The sequence below is a fragment of the Lepidochelys olivacea genome (assembly GCF_965140295.1).
Source record: "Lepidochelys olivacea isolate rLepOli2 genome assembly, chromosome: 3".
Taxonomy (NCBI): Eukaryota; Metazoa; Chordata; order Testudines; family Cheloniidae; genus Lepidochelys; species Lepidochelys olivacea.
This window is the reverse complement of record NC_140413.1, coordinates 209,406,683-209,425,057: the sequence shown is the minus strand read 5'-3', so window position 1 is coordinate 209,425,057 and position 18,375 is coordinate 209,406,683. Positions and strand designations below refer to the sequence as shown.

General features: G+C 50.1%; 1 protein-coding gene across 1 annotated transcript in view; it reads left to right on the top strand.

Annotated features, from left to right (window-relative positions):
* The window catches only part of PPP2R5D (protein phosphatase 2 regulatory subunit B'delta), a 46,035-nt gene that overhangs the window by 18,046 nt on the left and 9,614 nt on the right, over positions 1–18,375 (top strand). The window contains exons 7-13 of the mRNA XM_084624888.1: positions 661–791; positions 1,227–1,286; positions 2,275–2,383; positions 3,464–3,517; positions 7,153–7,323; positions 10,895–11,022; positions 13,429–13,530. Coding sequence (XP_084481014.1) covers positions 661–791; positions 1,227–1,286; positions 2,275–2,383; positions 3,464–3,517; positions 7,153–7,323; positions 10,895–11,022; positions 13,429–13,530 — 755 coding nt within the window. The remainder of the gene's footprint in view (positions 1–660; positions 792–1,226; positions 1,287–2,274; positions 2,384–3,463; positions 3,518–7,152; positions 7,324–10,894; positions 11,023–13,428; positions 13,531–18,375) is intronic.

Genomic DNA, 18,375 nt, shown 5'->3' with positions numbered 1-18,375 from the left:
AACTAGATAAATTCATGGAGGATAGGTCCTTCAATGGCTATTAGCCAGGAATGGTGTCCCTAGCCTCTGTTTGCCAGAAGCTGGAATGGGAGACAGGAAATAGATCTCTTGAGGATTCCCTGTTCTGTTCATTCCCTCTGAAGCACCAGGCATTGGCCACTGTCGGAAGACAGAATACTGGGCTTGATGGACCTTTGGTCTGACCCAGGAGGGCCGTTCTTAGGCAGTGCCTGGGCAGCTCCACCTTCCTTCATGCCCTCACTGGAGGAGCTCTTGGGGATGCTCAGTGCTGGGGGAACCTGCAGGGTTGCCACCATTGAAACTCACTCTAGAAGCTGCTTCCAAAGAGAAGGTCCCTGATGAACTGGGAGAGCAGCAAGGGTTTCCCTGCCCTAGAGCTGGGCTGCGTAAGGAGAGGTGGACTCAGGACTCGGGAGCCTGCACTGGCATAGCCTTTGCTCTGCTACAGGAGTCTGAGCAGCTGCTAGCGACAATAGACATGGCTGACCGTGCGGAGGCAGCAGCGTGCACTGCGTGCAGAGGGGTGTGCTCCAAACTGGAACATACTTACACTGATGAGCAGAAGCTTTCCCCTGTGCAATCAGCAGCCCATGTCCAGGGGAGAGAGCCTCAGGACTAACTGAATCCCTCTTTCCACAGCTGCTGGATTTGTTCGACAGTGAAGATCCCAGAGAGCGAGACTTCCTGAAGACCATCTTACACCGAATTTACGGGAAGTTCCTGGGCCTGCGAGCGTATGTGAGGCGGCAGATCAACAACATATTTTACAGGTGAGGGGCTCTGCCAGGCCCAGCAATGCTGGGAACGGGCTGGAGGACCTGGGGAAAGCAAAGCCGGAGCATTCCTTCTGTTCCCAGCCCCGCCAGTGACTGGGCTAGTCAGATCATGTCTCTGGACAGGGGAATAGTACTTGCCTGTGCTACAGGGATATTGAGGATTCAGTAGTGCAGAATGCCTCTGACTAATGTGGGAAGTGGTAGGGCTTTCTTCCCCCTGCCATGCCCCACAGCAGCCCTCTGCTGATCTGGGAGCCTGGGCTGATCCCTTACCCACTCTTGTGTAGCACGTCCTGGAGTGCGGACAATACTGTCTCTTCCTGAATCCTCTGTCATCTCTTTCTGGGAGGATTCTCCTTACTGAGCTGTGTCCTGTGCTTGGCAGTGACTCCTCTCCTCTCCTCTCCCATCCCCAACCCTTCTTCTCAGGTTTATCTATGAAACAGAGCATCACAATGGGATTGCAGAGCTGCTGGAGATCTTGGGCAGGTAAGGGCATTTCTCCCTTTCTATGTTTCTTCTGCCACATCTAGGAGCTCCAGGGCTTCTGAGCCAGGTGGGACCTCACGGCCTAGTGTATTGTGTGGTGTAGCAGGGATCTACCAATCTGCTTTCAGGCCCATCTGCTGCCTCAGTTTCCCCTCAGACATGTTGATCCTCTCAGCCTTCCAGCACAGTTGGGTTGCTGAGCTGACTTAGCTCTCCAGCTTATTTACAAAAGTCTTCTCCTTCTCGGGTATCAGAGTCCAAACACACGCACAAGTAAAGAGTGCCCCTCCCCAGTCTGGGCACAGCCCTTCCTTCCCAAGGGCCTGTCGTCTCATCCCCAGGCACTCTTCTGCTGGGCTCTGCACAGTCTCTCCATATCCCTTCTGTTTAGAGGTCACTGCATCCCCACGCCAAGTGGCAGCATAGGAGGGACCCACACCTGCCCACCTATGTGGAATCCCAGCCCAGGAACTCTGAACAGCTGGGCTTTCTGCCCCATAGCCTCAACCACGCTCTGCATCTCCTTCCCAGGGTCTCTTCCAACACTCCAGTCCTCCTACTCTTCTGTAGAGCATAACTGCCAGGGCTTCTCACCCCGGAGTCCATCTCGGTTCGGTTCCCCAGCAGGCCTGGCTTAATCATGTGATCCTTGACATATTACTGCAGAACTCCTCTCTTCCACCTGGAGCTAAGTGTGGCATGGGGGCAGCTGAGCCCCAACCCTCTTAAAGGACCAGCTCACCCTGTGGTGTGGGGTTTCCCACCCTGCATGTGATGGGGCCTTCATTGGAGGGAATGTGCTTTTCAGGACACATTTTCAGGATCCCCTGGGGCTGGGGCCTTAGTGACTGCAGCCCTGAAGCCAGGTGCTTCCTGGAGATGTTAATATGGTATGGTAGGGCTTGGGGCTGGTTTTATACTGTGATTGTTCTGGTACATACTCAGTAATACCTGACCCCGTAATGCCTCTCTCCCTTCTCCTACTCAGTATAATCAATGGGTTCGCTTTGCCTCTGAAGGAAGAGCACAAGATGTTCCTCATTCGGGTCTTGCTACCTTTGCACAAGGTGAAATCGCTGAGTGTCTACCACCCACAGGTGAGAGGCTCTGTCAGTTACCGGAGAGGTCAAACAGTCAGGCTTATTTACAGGCACCACCAGGCTTTACTTATCAAAATCTTGCTGCAGGGGTTCTCGCCTCTGTACGTTCACCCCCTCTGACGCCTGACTGTACCGCTCATCCCTCAGCATGTGCTTTGAGCTGTCAGTCCCCAGCCTCCTTCACCCTTGTCTGTTAACTTGCTTCCTCTTGCTCCTGGGCAGTGTGAGAATGTTCCATTGTCCTCTGCTGGTTTGAACGTCAGGCCGACTCATCCTCGACTCAACGCTGAGTGCAGAACGCCTAACTACCTGTAACTATTTGGGCCTTATCCTTAAATATCTGCTACTCACTGCTTCCCTTGTATTCAGAGAGTTGAAGTCCCTGAGTTCCATTGCCCAGCCCCTGTGTGTGTGTGCTGTGTACTTAGACAGATATGGAGACAAGGTCCTTACCTATGTAGCAATTGATCTAGGGAGAAGATGGGACAAAAGCCCGGATCTGAATGGTGAAGCTCTCTTTCATCCTGTTACTTCCCTGACCATGAGAGGGGGAGGGCTTTTCAGTTGCCCAATTTGTCACTGGCAATTTTTAAATGGAGATGGGATGTTTTTCTAAGAAATCTGCTCGAGTTCACCCAGGAATTAATTCTGGGAAGTCCTGTGGCCTGTGTTATACAGGAGGTCAGACTAAATGATCACAGTGGTCCCTTCCAGCCCTAGAATCTATTAATCTACCTGTCTGTAGCCACAGATTCGCTAGTGTGCTGCCTGCTTGTTGTGAACATGTGGCCACAAACGACACCTAGTGCAACATGAGGGACAGAACTCTGGGCTTCTGGCTCCCAAAGCCCAGGGTTCTTCTGCTTGGCCTAACGGAGACAAGCTCACCATTTGCTATGAGTCACTGGGGCTTATACACTCTTTGAGCTGCTGCAGGTTGTCAGGCACACCAGCTGGAGCAGGTCTGACCTGGCACGCAGCCAAGGGCCGTGGTAAGTGCTGATGCCTTGTGTGCTTGTTGCTTGCCGTCTGCTTAGCCAAGAGAGGAGCTCTAACTGGGCTGTGTTTTCCTTGCAGTTGGCATACTGTGTTGTGCAGTTCTTGGAGAAAGACAGCAGCCTGACAGAACCGGTGAGTGCCCTTGCTTGGCTTTGTCATGTCAGCCATGGCCCCAGTTCACATCACAAGATCATTTCTGGACACTTCAGCAGCTAAGTTACTCTGACCCCACTCCAGAGAGACCTGGCATAAGTTGGATTTGTTCGCTCACTGGAACTGGCCTGCAGAGGAGTATTGGTCATCTGACATGTCACAAGCACAGGGCAGGACTAGATAGTCTCATCATGCACAGCCAGGCAGGCTTTGGGGGTCTGAGCAGGCTCAGTTTGGAAACGAGACATGAGCAAGTGTAGCACAGCTTGGAGTGAGTCTGTCTTGTGTGATTCCAGTCCTGCTATAGCAGAATGCAAAGCATGCAAAGACCCTCTCTCCCGTGGCAGCTCCCCTTCTGGCTACACAGCTTCTGCCATGAGAAGATGGTTGGGAATTGGACATCCGAAGAAACCAGCAAGAGTTGATAGAGAAGTGCAGGTGTTTGAGATCTCAATCCAAACCCCCTAGAGCTGGTCGGAAGACTACGGGCGAGGGTGTGGAAACTGGAGACCAGAAAGGTCTGTTTAGCCTGGGTGAGCTGTCCCTTGTGGAGGGGCTGGGCTTTGTTTTACTGAACTGTTGGAGCCTCAGTATCATATCCCCTCCAGCCAGTTCACCTCCGGGACATTGAATCCTGACAGCTGTGTTTGCCGTCAAGTTGTAATGCTGCTGAAGACTAAATTTTCACAAGATGGTGCTCTAGTGCAAACAGGGCCCAGATGTGTTTCCTGCATTGTGGCTCTGCAGACCCAAACTAAGTAACACTAAGCAGAACAATGCTGGCGGGACAGAGGGCGTGAGAGGACGATCAAGGGCTCCACTCCTCAGGGCAGAGTGCGGAGAAATGCCTCACATGGCTCTGTTCTACACAGGCTCAGCTCTGGCAGACAGCTACTGGCTCATGCATGGAAATGGCATTTTAATTACTAATATTTACAACTTGGGTTGTTTTGCACCTGAGCTGGCAAAGCTGCACACTGACAATGAGCCTGTCTGTGTTCAGCCATTTGCACATTCTAGCTCCAGCATTCCCATACTGCATGTTCTGGAAATAGGCCTCCTCCTGCCCTCCCACTCACTCCCCCAAGTCATCCATATTCTCATTGCCAGGCGAATCATATGTCTCCTGTGCCAGGTAATTCACCGCCCTGCTGATCCCAGGCAAGAGAGATCTAGCTGAGCCTGCCACTCAAAGTATTGGAGCTGCTGAGATGGGGGAGGGAAGCAGAGAATTTCTGCAGGGTTTTCGCTGTGCATTCACACAGCGAAGCTCGGTAGATCCTTACCGATGACTCAAACACTCATTACTGAATTTTGCAAATCAGTGAGCAGAGGCCTGATTCAGTGCCCGTGGTAGGACTCCCACTCACTGCAAGGTGCATTGTATCAGGCACTGACCAAACAGATTCTGTGAAGACAAGGCAGCGTCCTCACAGAACGCACTGTGTTTGTGTGAAAGTGTCCAAGCCTTAGTAACCAGGGGCCTCGTGGTGCTTGTTTGCTTGATCCCTGCCTTGTTTGTCCTTCGTTCAGCCATAATGCAAGAGCTGCCATACCAAATCTTGCTGAATAAAACATGCTCCAGAATGGCAGTATTAGTGATAACCAAACAAAGCAAAGACCAGCTCCTGTGCATCTCGCCCAACCTTAGCTCTAGGGAAAACTGTCTTTGGAGTCGCTGAAACGAATTATTGATTGCATGGCAAAACTACCAGTGCTGTGGACACCGAGCTGTCCCTGCATAGCTGACCCCTTGGAATGGTGGAAACATCATGCAAGCAGCCTTCCTCTTGCTGCTGCTTCTGTGCCCACTACTGTTCCCTCCGGCTGCTTGCCTGGGCTACGCTCAGCATTTCAGGCTTCTCCTAGGAATTGCTGAAAGACTGGTGTTTCCAAAATGTTTTCAGTTGTGCAGCACCAACCAGGCACTGCAGCCATGAGTGTTGTGTTCAGCTTTAACCAGTGCTATCTGAACAGCCTGTAAGCTCTCTCTGAACATCCACTGACACTTCGGCTTCATAACCCCGGTTGTTGAACTACAAACAATGTTAGTTAGGAGAACTGCTCTTGCAAAGCATTCTGTTTGAAGCCAGCATGTACAGTTTTCATGCAATGCATCTCTCCCAAATCAGTGTTCAAATTGCAGACTCTGCAGCGTGTGGCTGTATCTGTTTCAGAAAGAGATTTGATTTGGAAGTGACTGGCTAAAACTTTCACTCAGTGTATTCTGGATTCTGACTTTAAAGGTACCAAGTGTTGGTATTTGGCATTCAATGGATTTGTCACATCCCTCTTGGGACAATAGGTTAGCCAGATCATGGTACGTTGAGTCCAGTATCCCTCCCCTGCCAATACCTGATGCCTCAGGTGACAGTGGACACCACCCCTGCCCCTCCCCTCCCCCCATATTACACTCAGTAAATGGTACACTCCTGCATGTGGAAGAGAACTTCCGTTCTGACCCCATGGTGATTAGTTTACACCCAGAAGCATCAGTTTGGATCATCCGAGTCTCAGCATCCCTATAACAAACATGACTGTTCGTAAAAGTCTCCAGTCCCTGTCATGAGTCTCCTGCAGCCGTGAGCACCACATGGCAGCTGCATTCCCCTGGAAGCAGAATTTCTCTCTGTTGCTCTCTATTCACCAGCATGTCACTTTGAGTAGCCCCTTGTTTTCATGGGGACAGAGTGAAAAGCAGGTGATGATCACTTTTCCCTGTATAGCCTGAACCCTTAGGACATGGGCTAGTCCCAAAATGGGTAAAGCTGGGGTCAGAAGGAACTTTTTAGTCCAAATTACCAGAAAACCCACTCATTACCCATGCAGCTTTCCTCTGGGAAGGAGCAGGGGACGGGGGAAGTAGTCTCCCTGCTTAGTGCCCTAGCTTGAGAAGGCTGTCAGCCGCCACGCTGGTGGGAATGATGAGAAGCTGAGCAGAACAAAGAGGGTGTAGCCAGGGAAGAAGGATCTATGGCTGCTGCTAGGTGGCACTCCTGGTCACAGCCAGCATCTATGCACTCCACCTCTCTGTGCAGCCAGATCCTGTCCAGGCTGCCTGCAGGGAAACGTGGGGATAGGCGCCGGATGGTATAGGTGCCTTCAGCTTCTGGGTCTGCAGCCCAGAGGATCCGTGTGCTGGAGAGGTAGTCAGTGGCTCTGGCAAGGTAGGGAGAGGAGAGAGGAGCAGCAAGGGAAGCTGTGCTCCTTCCGAGTTGAGGAGGAGAGTTCACCCAGTGCCTGTCCTGTCTCGTATAGTTCAAAGGACTGCCCTGGACACTGGTATTCTGAGGGACAAATACCTTGATGGAGCCCTCTTTAGTGCCTCCTAAGGTCTGGGAGGACAGAGCAGTTCGAGACCTCTGTGCTGGTGGAGGCTCTCTGGATGCAGAGCTATGTGGGAGGGGGTGGGGTTCAGAGGCATGAAGGAGCTGGTGTTTTGTGTGCCTAACCTGAATGAGTCAGAGACTGAGTCCATATGTACAGGCACTGCGTGCTGCGTCTGCTGCTGTGTGTGGGACGTGGCTGTGCTGGGTTTCTGTGGTCGGGGGTGCTAGACAGTACTGCCAGTAGGTTTGCACTCTGCTCCTAAGCTCCTTTCTTTACCTGCTCAGGTGATCGTGGGCTTGCTGAAGTTTTGGCCGAAAACGCACAGTCCCAAGGAGGTGATGTTTCTGAACGAGCTGGAGGAAATACTGGATGTGATCGAGCCCTCCGAGTTTGTGAAGGTCATGGAGCCCCTGTTCAGGCAGCTGGCCAAGTGTGTGTCCAGCCCACACTTCCAGGTAGGTTCCAGGCTCAGCAAGACCATCTGGCTTTGCTTTGCACTCAGGTCCTGTTTTTAGGGTGAATCTGAGACTCTGGAGCATGTTTCTGTGATCACTGCTGCCACAAAATTTACCATAGACTCCTCTAGTGATCAGGATAACTCCTGAGGATGGCACAAAAACAGGAGGCATTAGTGAGCCACCAGACCAATAGTTTAGGAAAAGTAGGACTATGAATGTCATCCCAAGCTACCGATCGTGTTTTCCCCAGCTCTGAGTGTTACAATGTTGAGGAGCTAACGCAGGTATGTTGTGCTGCCTCTTGTAAGTGGCCGATCTGATGCAGGGGGTGGGGAGATGGGCCCCATTCAGCTTCCTCATGTCCTTGAGTACTGTGCCCAGGCCCTTTTGAGATCAAATTATCTACTTGTCTACCGCACTGGAGGATGATCAGCCAATGAGACTCTCTGTTCTTATGAGTGTTCCCAGTGTTGCACGCCCGCAGAAAGGATACCTTGCACTGCACTGGCCTGGTTCTGGGGGCAGCAGATCATCCATTGTGGAGATCGAAGAGGGAGAGAGCAGAAAGGATGGAAGATCTTCATGGTCACTTGATGGTTCCATTTTAGGGACACCCAAGGGGAGCTGGGGAAGGTGGAAATGTTAACACCATGATACAGTGCTGAGAGGCAGGCCTGGTATTTTTGGGATAGAGCCATTCAGCAGCTGCTCCTCTCCACACCCTTCCGCTGCATTGCCTCTTGTTGTTTATCAGTGTGACATGTGGTTCACAGATACATACAAAGTGGTGGTCTGTTCCCCACACAACTCACAGTGTAGGTAGACACCACACAAAAGAAGGCATGCATCAAGAAAGTCAGGAATTAAAGGATGGCAAAATAATTAATGCCTATCAACATGGGTTTTGTGGAAAATAGGTCTTCTTGAATTAATGTGATACAGGTTTTTTTTTATGATATTACAAGTTTAGTTGACAAAGGTAATTGTGTTGACATAAATTGCTTAGATATTTGTGAGACATTTGATTTAGTCCCACATGATCATCTGAAGATTGACACAGTACAAAGTCACTGTGGCCCATGTTAAATGGATTAAAAATTGGCTAACTGATAGATCTCGACAAGCAATTGTAAATGGAATCATCAGCTGGGGTTCCACACCAGTCAGTTCTCTTCCCAGTGCTATTCAACATCTTTATCAACAATCTGGAAGAAAACATAAAATCATTTCTGGTAAAGCTGGCTGGTGACCTAAAAATTGGTGGGGTGGTAACTAAAGAAAAGGACAGGTCAATTGTATAGAATGATCTGGACCAGTTGGTCACCTGAATAACATGCATTTTAATACAGCCAAATGCTGGGTACAAAGACTGTAGGCCACACTGACAGGATGGGGCCTGTATCCTGGAAAGCATGGACTCTGAAAAGGACTTAGGGACATGATGGAAATCCATCTGAACATGGGCTTCCAGTGCAGTGCTGTGGGCTAAGAGGGGTAATACAATTCTCGGCTGTATTAGCAGGGGATATTGAGGAGGGGTAGGAAGGTGGTTTTACCTCTGCATATGGACAGAATTAGTGAGACCATTCCAGGATATAGTGTCCCATTCTGGTGTCCAGTAATATTGAAAAAATGAAGAGGGCTCAGAAAAGAACTATGAAAATAAAGATCTGTGAGGAAAACACTGCCTTACAGCGAGAGACTACCTTATCAGAGAGTTTGAGGTGACTTGGTCATAGTCTAGTGCCTCTGTGGGGAAGAGGTGTCTGATAGCTGGCTTGTTAATCTATCAGACAAAGGCATAACAAGATATAATGGCTCAAAAGTGAAGTTGGATAAATTCAGATCAGAAATAAGGCTCTTTTTTTTTTCTTTTCTTTCTCTTTTTTTTTTTTTAACTGTGAGGGTAATTAACCATTGGAACAACTTACCTAAGGGTGTGGTAGATTCCTCATCATTTGGAGTCTTAAGGCTAGATGTCTTTCTAAAAGATATACTCCAGCTCAACCACAGAGCAGGAATTACTGGATGCTATGGCCTGTATTCTACAGGAGGTCAGGCCCAATGATCACAATGTTGCCTTTTGGCCTTAAATCTATGATGCTGCAGCTGAGCAGGGACGTGCAGGGAGAATGGGCAGGGACCTGGCGTGATAGAGCCACAGGCTTGCTTTGTTTTTCATTTGGGGTTTTTTGAGAGAGAAGGTTTCTTCTCTCTTCCCTGAAGGAAGGGTGAGGACTGTTGCTGAAGTGCCCTCATAGGATAAATTTTTACTGCACAGTTAACCCAGGCCCTTATGTGACTTTTAGCCCAGAGTCCCCATACAGCCACACAGGGTTTGGAGGTGCTTTAACCCTGGGCTTAGCTTACCCACCTCCGGGGGGGGTTAGAACCTGAGCTCTGCTTTAACTCAAGCTGGAACATAGTCCTCCAGTCCATTCCCACAGTCCCACTGAAGGACCAACAGGTTCTCCCACAGTTGACAGAATCATAGAGTGTCTCCGATAAAGAACCATGGGATATCTCCCCAGACACACACGGGCGAGTGCAGAAATAATGGGGACACAGTAACACAGATGGGCCTTTGCAGTGGGGATCCTCAGACTCAGGGTAGGCTAACCAAGTGCTGAGACCTAAGTGCCAGTCACCAGGGTTAAGTGTGCAGTAAAGGCATAGCATAAGGGGGAGAGGGTAAAGGAACTGGAGAGCGGGTCAGGGAGGAGTCTTAGCCTCAGGAGCTATATGGAAGGTGGTCCGGGGAGCAGAGAGAGACAAGAACATTAAGGTGGGAGCCAATTTGTGCAAGAACCCAAAGGTGAAGACAAGGGACTTGAGTTTTGTATGGAGAGCAAAGGGGAGTCTTGGGAGAGATTTGCGGAAGGGTCTTATGTGGTCAGAGAAGCAGGCAGGGGAAAAGGTTTTGACAGCATTTTTGGTTGAAGAGAGTGAGGTTGAAGGGAAGGAAGTTGCCGTGAGGGAGGTGAAACATGGTGAGGACAAGAAGTTGGGGACAGACAGTAGTGGAGAGAAACTGACCAGGCTTAGCAGTGATGTCAGTTTGGAGGGTCAGGAGGAAGAGGGAACACAGAGGGATGCCCCTGTTGGACGGGGAGGGGAGGGGAGATTCCAGGGAGGAAAGAACTCCATTTTTAGCCCTTGTTGAGCTTTGGCTGGAGGCTGGACAGTATGAGGAAGAGTTGTTGGAGATGTGACTGAAAAGAGAGTCATCAATATAACAATAGTAGCTGAAGTCATGTGACCAAATGAGGCTACCCAAGGCATAGCCCTGAGGACCCGACCTGCACACAGAGAGGAGGAGCTCTTGGTGTAAATGCAGCAGAATGTAAACTAGGAAAGACCAGAAACCAAGGGATGGGTCTCTCCAGGCAGAGGACCATTGCCAGAGGTGGCAAAGACAAGTTCCTCAGCCGGAGCACTGTCGAGTTTGATTTCTTGGCTGGGTAATGCCAGAACTTTTGCCTGGTTGGTGATGAGTGGAATTCTCACATGCACCCTATGACCTGTCTGCAAGGAGCCGGTACAGAGATCTGCTTCCCTCCTCCTGCAGGTGGCAGAGCGAGCGCTGTACTACTGGAACAACGAGTACATCATGAGCCTGATCAGCGACAACGCAGCCAAAATTCTCCCGATCATGTTCCCGGCACTCTACAAGAATTCCAAGAGTCACTGGAACAAGTAAGTCCTTTCTGTGTGTCCGGGGGCCATTAGGAATGAGTGAGTGGGCATCCAGGATCGCGCAAGCCTGCTGCTGGCTGCAGGGGTGCTGTTAGCACACGGCTGCGGTGGCACGTTGTGGTGCTGCCGATGGCTTTGGGACAGAGAGGAGGCGTGGAGCTCAGATACCACGGGGACGGGTATACTAGATCTGAAAGACCCAAGGAGACGACAGCAGCCTGGGCCTGAACATGTCATTTTGGGTGGCTGTTCAGCCAACCCAGTCCGTTAGATGACTGATATCTCTAGCCCTTGGAGTCTGACTGGTAGGTGTGTCGGGATTGTCTAGCCCAGTTTCACAAGCCACGGAGCGCTGCGGCCTGCAGGGCTGAACAGAGGCACTGGTGAATGTGCTGGTCTGGTGTCTCCAGCTGCCAGGTAACAGAGAGAGCACTAAGACAGCACAACCCGCAGGACAGTTGTACTGCTGCAAATGTCTTCACACTGGTGCTTGGCACCAGATCCTCATGTGACCCTCCCACCACTCAGCTCTTCCTCCAACTGTTGTTAGCTGTTTCAGTTAAATAGGGGTTAAGAGAGTTAAAAGACTGAACCCCCTGTTGCTTGGGTGAATGACTTAGGAAGCTCACACCACACATCTGAGACCCCTGAGGGTACGTTTGCAGGGCCAGCAGAAACTTGCGGCAGCAAGTCTCAGAGCTTAGGCTTGCCCTACAGCGCTTAAAATAGCTGTGCAAATGTTCAGGCTTGGGCTCTGAAGCCTGGGGAGGGGGCATTTCCTGATATTTCTGTGGGGGGAGAGAAGGCAGGAAAGCCCTCCCTCCCCCTGCCCCTGGGCCTTCTCTGTACACTGGAAAGAGGCAAAACTGGGGCACTTTTAATACAATTTAGGGGGAGCTTGATGGAGCTGGAATTCAGTGTGTCTGTAATACAGAGAAATTGGCTGCAGAATAAAAACTGTTTGCAAACTATTGCACCATTGTCTGTTTCTGCTTTTGCTCGCCTCTTCACCATAAAGAATCAGAAAGAGGTACAAACCTAACTGTTCCCTTTGCAGCTCACCTTAAGGGGCAGGGTAAATGTTAAGCTCACCAACAGGAAAGGAAATAGTAACTGTGGCCTTGGTTTTCACACCAGTACTTCTCACGCATGCACTTCTTCATGTAGTTTGGCCCACCTTTCTCCCATCATGATTCAGAAATGTGCTTTGCACCACTTGACAGAGCCATTTCCAGGGGTTCTGAGGTTTCTTTTCTCATTTGTCTAATCTTCCCCCTCCTTTGTCTGCCTTTCTCTCCTGGTACTTTCCCAGGAGCAGCACAGGACAGCTCTTGTACTTTTTCTGCCTCTTTCCAGTTTGTGATGGTATTTTTCTACTAGTCCTGCTTTCTCTCAGAGCTTTCTCACTGCCACCCTTGCTTTCCCGGAATGGGCTGAGGGACCCAGAAGTTCTCCCCTTCCTTCCCCCAACTCAGTCACTTTGTGTGTCAAAAAATAACACTGAGGAGCTATCCCTTTATTGCACTCTGTTCCCAAAGGCAATTAGCATCCTGAGTCCTCTTTCCTGGCTGAGGAGGGAGCACAGAGAGGTGAGGTGAGGTGACTTACAGGAGCCAGACTGCATCCCTTGTGTTACTAGCCCATGCTGCTTCTGGGCATGATTCCAATCTGTGTTCTGATTTCCCAGCACCATAAACAGGCAGGGCACTTTCAGACAAGACACAGTCCCTGCCCCAGGAGCTTACGGTGTAGTGTGAATAAGGCGTGACACAATGCAAGCATCGTTGACACCAGAGGAGGAGGTGGCTTGCTCTCTCAGTGCACAGAGCACTAGTTCCCGGTTCCAAATTGCTATTAAGTACCCCTCCTTCAGAGGTGGTGTACGTTCCAGTTTGCTGCAGCAGCTGCTGTACACAGTAACTGAGCTAATGGAGTGAAGCCATGTGGGGAAATCAAACAATCCGGCTGGTACGTTGCAAACCCCCGTCACATGCAGCTTTAAAACTGTGTTGAACAAAGCCCTGTAGGGAAAATCCCCAAGCTGTCCCCCAGCTTCTTCCATCTCTAGCTACTTCGACTATGTGATGCCCAATAGGAAAGGCCCTGGAGGCTTGAATGCTGATTTCTTGCTGACATCTGTGTTGGGAACTACCAACGCAGCAGCATTACTAGTTACGGCTCCATTGAACTGAGCCCCAGTCACTGTGACGAGAGGTCCCTCGCCCTGTGGAATAATCAAATGGATTCAGGTCTCAGTTCTTTTCACACTGAGTACAGGGACCACAGGAAGGGCTCTGGTCAAGCTCTCACAAGCAGAAGTGATGTCTGTCTCCCTCCCAACAGGATAAGGGACAGGCACCTTGATGTTACCTGTGACCCAGTATCCCTCTTCCATCTTCTTTGCAGGACGATCCATGGCTTGATCTACAATGCCCTGAAGCTGTTCATGGAGATGAACCAGAAGCTGTTTGATGACTGCACGCAGCAATACAAGGCAGAGAAGCAGAAGTGAGTAGCTTGGGCAGGTGCCTCCCCACAGCTGATTTAAACTAATATCTGAGTCTCCTTGACCATGTGGTGAAAGTCCTGGAGGCAAGTTAAAAGCCAGTACGGTTAGCAGTCAGGTTTAAGTGGTTGCTCAGGTCAAACAGGGACTGTTCAGAATCTAGGGAAGCCAAAGGGAAGGAGTATAAATGAAAGCAGGAAAAAAGCAAGATGGAAATTAGGATGGCAGAGCAAAAAGCTAAAAACAACTGAGAAATCCTGTCAGTCTATCAGAAGCAGGAAGCCTGTGGCAGAACTGGTGGGTTTGCTGGGCCATCACAGAACAAAGGGATAAGTGGAGGAGGAGAAGGACGCTGCAGAGAAACAAAGGCCCTGATTCGGCAGTGCATTTAAGCACCTTCTCGTCTCCCATTGACTTCAATGGAACCTAAGCACATGCTTAAAAATTAAGTCTCTGCTTAAGGGTTTTGCTGAATTGGGGCCATAATGATTTCTTTGCAGCCTTCCCTACAGAGGACGTTTGGGGAGGTATCTGCTGTTCTCATATTATAAAGAATTGTCTGGGATTAGCTGTCAAAAAAGGAGGTGCTGGAATAAATTGATCAGTTAAAGGGGCTCTGGTCCCCAGCCCCTAGTGATACATCCAAGAGTTGTGAAGGAATGTAGGAATGAAGTGGCTGAGCTGCTAATACGTACATGCTTGTTAAAGTCAGGTACTGTACCAAGGACTGGAGGGTAACAAATATTGTACCTATTTTTAAAATGTCTCTGGGGGTAGTTACAGCCCTGCGAGCCTTACTTTGGTACTTGGTAAGTAGGTTGAAACTAGAATAAAAAATACCTAGTAAAACAGGATAGGCTGAGGAAAGGCCTGCATGGCATCTGCCAAGGAAAGTTCTTCCTCACTGACCTAGCAGAGCCCTTTGAAGGTATCAGAAGAACAGTGGATAAAGAACAGGATGGCATCATTTATTTTGCGTTTCAAGTCGCTCACAGGAGGCTAGTAAGGAAACAAAGTAGCCCTGGGCTGAGAGGTAAAGTTCCGTCATGGATCAGAAAGTGGTTAAGAGAGAGAAAACGAAGAGCTGGGATAAATGAACTTTGTCACACTGAAAGCTGATGACAGTGAGGGTTTCCCAAGGGTCCATACTAGGGCTGTTGCTGTAAGAAGGAATATATCTGTAATGTAGGTGGGGTTGCCCAGCACTTTGCATTAAGGGTATGTCTGCACTGCAGCTGGGAGGTGCTTTCCAGTGCAGATAGACAGACTTGTTTGCTCTGCTCCAGCTAGTAACTCAAAACAGCAGCGTGGCCGCAGCTCAGGCAAGCCACCCAAGTACAAACCCGCCCAGCCACCTGCATGGAGGTACTTGGGTGGGAGTCTGAGCTGCAGTAGTAGACATACCCTAAAACACCTTGTTTTCATTAACTTATGACTTTTCCACACTTTAACTGTTCCAGCTGACATTTTCCATGCAGGGAGTCTGGCTCTGACTGCATGGTTTTAGAAAATTTCAGCCAAAATTGGTCAGAGAACATAAAATGTATGGAAGCATGGAACTACGTTGTTTTGCTCATGTTAAAAATTTCTGACAGCCTGGTCTGTGAAAAGCTGTATTCTTCTGCCCCCCCCCCCCCCCGAACCTCCCGCTTTGGAGCAGTGATTTGAAATGTGGCAGGAGGTGACTTTTGTGGCAGGGATATGCCTCTTGAGATCCCATGTGAAAATCTGCCCAAATTTTACCCAGTAGAGATGTGCGAGAGTTTCGCAGCTAAATTCCCCAAGGATTCGATCTACACTGGGCATGCTTCAGCCCAGGGCTGAGCAGGACTTTCCCTGCAGTTGCAGCTCTGGGCTGTGCTGGGTCCAGGCACTGGTCTGAGAGCAGGGAGATTCTTTCCTGTGCTCTTAATGATCCCCTGGCTGCTGGGCCCAGGCAGTGTGGAGATGAGAGCTGGCTGACTCCAATGCAGAAGGGACAAGAGCCAGACCAGCAAAGTAGTGGGGAGAGTAGATTGGGACAAGGAGCCTGAGGGGGAGGCTGGGACTGGAGCCTGGCAGGGGTGGGGAGAGGGACACTGGGCCTGGAAGTTAGGGTGAGGGAAACTGGGGCTGGCTGGGCAAGGAGACCAGTACTTAGAGCCGGGGAAGACTGGCACTGGGATTCTGGGAAGCAGTATCAGGGGGGATTGAGACTGAATGAGGAACCAGGGGGAGACTGGGGCTGAGGACCCATGAGGGAGTTGGAGCAGAGAGAGACCTGACAAAGAGCCGGGCTGCAAGGGGAGAACTGGCACTAGCTGGGCAAAGAGATTGGGACAAAGAGACAAGGCAACGGACACGGGGGACACTGAAATTGGAGCCCAGGGAAGAAGATTGGGACTGTGAGTGAGTGGGGAAGGAGCCTGGATGAGGAGCCAGGAGGAAGGAGAACCGGGATATGCTGGGCTAGGAGACTGGGACTGGTTGTGGGGGAACCTGGGATGGAGAGTCCAGAGGGGTGAAACTCGGACTGGTTAGGTGAGGCATACAGGGACCAGGGCATGGGCAGTCATGCCTAATGGTTAGAGTCAGGTGCCTAGAACTGGAACCAGGACCAGAGCCAGGCACCAAGCCAGGGGCCAGGGCTAGATCTGGAGCCAGGTGCCAAGCTGAGGGCTGGAGCCGGAGTCAGCATCAGCGGTAGAGTCTAGGAACAGGGACCTGGAGTGAGGTAGGAAAGCAGGAACGGGGAGCAGATGGGAACTTGGATAAAGAGGGCAGAAATCAGGAACAGGCTGGGAGGCAGGAAGACAGGGCTCAGGAATCAGGCAAGTAGACAGTGTCCATAGTACAGTAGTAGCCAGCCCAGGATTTACCTTGGACAACCTCCTATGCCTCTTTTGGGTTTAAGTAGTGCCTCCCAGCCAATGAATGGGGCTGGATATTCTCCCCAGTTAGGAGCTTTGTGGAGGGGACTTTGTGAACTAGAGCTTTGCTAGCACCCTTCTCTACTGGTTTGGGTTTTCCGCTGGGTGGTAGCTACGGCAGAGCACTGTCTGCGGGCCTCGGTTCAAGACCTGTGATTCTTCACAAGGAGAATGGGACTGGGATGAAGAGCTGAGGTAGGGAAGAAACGGGACTGGGGCCAAGCAGGTTGTAGGGGACAGGGCAGAAGAGTCTGTGCCCATTAGAAATACTCCCCTCCAGAGCCTGAAACGGAGTCCACGATTCCTGAGACTCACCGTTCCTCTGCTGTCAGTAAATACCTGTGAAATCGACTGGGGAAGTGTGTGTCTCATTCTCCTCTAGTGCTGGCCCACATAGAGGAGGATAATCTACTAATGCTGTCAGTTATTCTGTTAGCTCAAGTTGCAGAGGTCAGTGGGGTGGTTCTAAAATTTCCAACCCAGCTGATGACCATTTGGGGGTCAATTTGATGCCACATGATGGAATTTGTGTGTTTTCAGCTTGCTTTTTTCAAAGTTAGCAAGTTACATGCACAAAACTGTGTTCAAAGAACATTATTAACATTGCAAAGTCAAGCGCTTAGAAGATAGGAAATGCCAGTGTAAAGGTTGCCTGTGCAATATTAATTCGTCCCTCTTGTGCATATGTATTATAATAGTGTCTGTAATTACATGATCACGTGCTGTTTTTTCCATAGGACCCTGCCCCATTCAGTGAGAGACTGAGGAGAGGAGAGATTGAGAAGGATGAGGACTGTTTAGGTTAGAAAGAAGAGGGCACATAGGAGGTATACAAAATAATTACAGGGATAGGGAAGGTATGTTGGATGTTCCTGTTCACCTTGTGTCATAGCACAAGAACAAGGGGTTGTCGCATAAGGCTGATAGCCAACCAATGTGCAACGGATAAAAAGAAACTTATTTTTACACCAGGCATAGTTAGCCGTGGAACTCACTGCCACAAGGTATCACTGAGGCCAAGAGTTTAGGACGATTCAAAAAAGGATTAGACATTTTTCCCCCAGGGCAGATTGGCAGAAGCCCTGGCGGTTTTTCACCTTCCTCTGCAGCATGGGGCGCAGGTCACTTACTGTAGGAGTCTCTGCACCTTGGAGTCTTTAAGCCATGATTTGAGGACTTCAGTAGCTCAGACATAAGTTAGGGGTTTGTTACAGGAGTTGGTGGGTGAGATTCCATGGCCTGCGTTGTGCAGGAGGTCAGACTAGATGATCATAATGGTCCCTTCTGACCTTAAAGTCTATGATTTAAATGGTTAATGACCACCCACAGTGCCTGCCTCTGCAGAACTGATCACTTCCCGCACCTTGCAGCCGTGCAGCCACACAACCTTTGTGAGCAGCACTGGGCAGTTCAAGGCATGCCCATTTCCCCTGGGCCATACACTGAGTGAGTTGATAGCAATGCTGGTATCCTTTTCTAGAGCCCCATAGCCCTTCGGGAGAAATGAGGCCATGCACCTTGATGTCCAAAGAGCGATTAGTTACTCCTTAAACAGGGTTAAGCTGCTCAGAAGGCCAGACCTTTGGAGAAAAATCAGAAGGTCAAGCCCTATAAGATGGTGCATCTGGTCCTCCTATGAACTAGCTGATCGTCTGTACCTCAGTAGCTTGGGCCTGGTGCAGCTATAGGGATGGCAGGCTCAGGAGCATGTGTCCACACTGCCTTGTGTGAAAGCTGAGGGGCGGCTGGGTGGAGTTGTGGACACGCCTTCATGATCACTGTCTGGAGCCTCTCGCAACTGTGAGTGCCAACCTCAGGGCAGATGGTGAGAAAACAGGGCCAACACCCCAAGTTGGTAGTGTGTTCTACAATTAGATTTCACCAAGCCAGTAGCAAATGTGAACTCCTGGATCACTGTACCAGTCTTACCATGAAGTC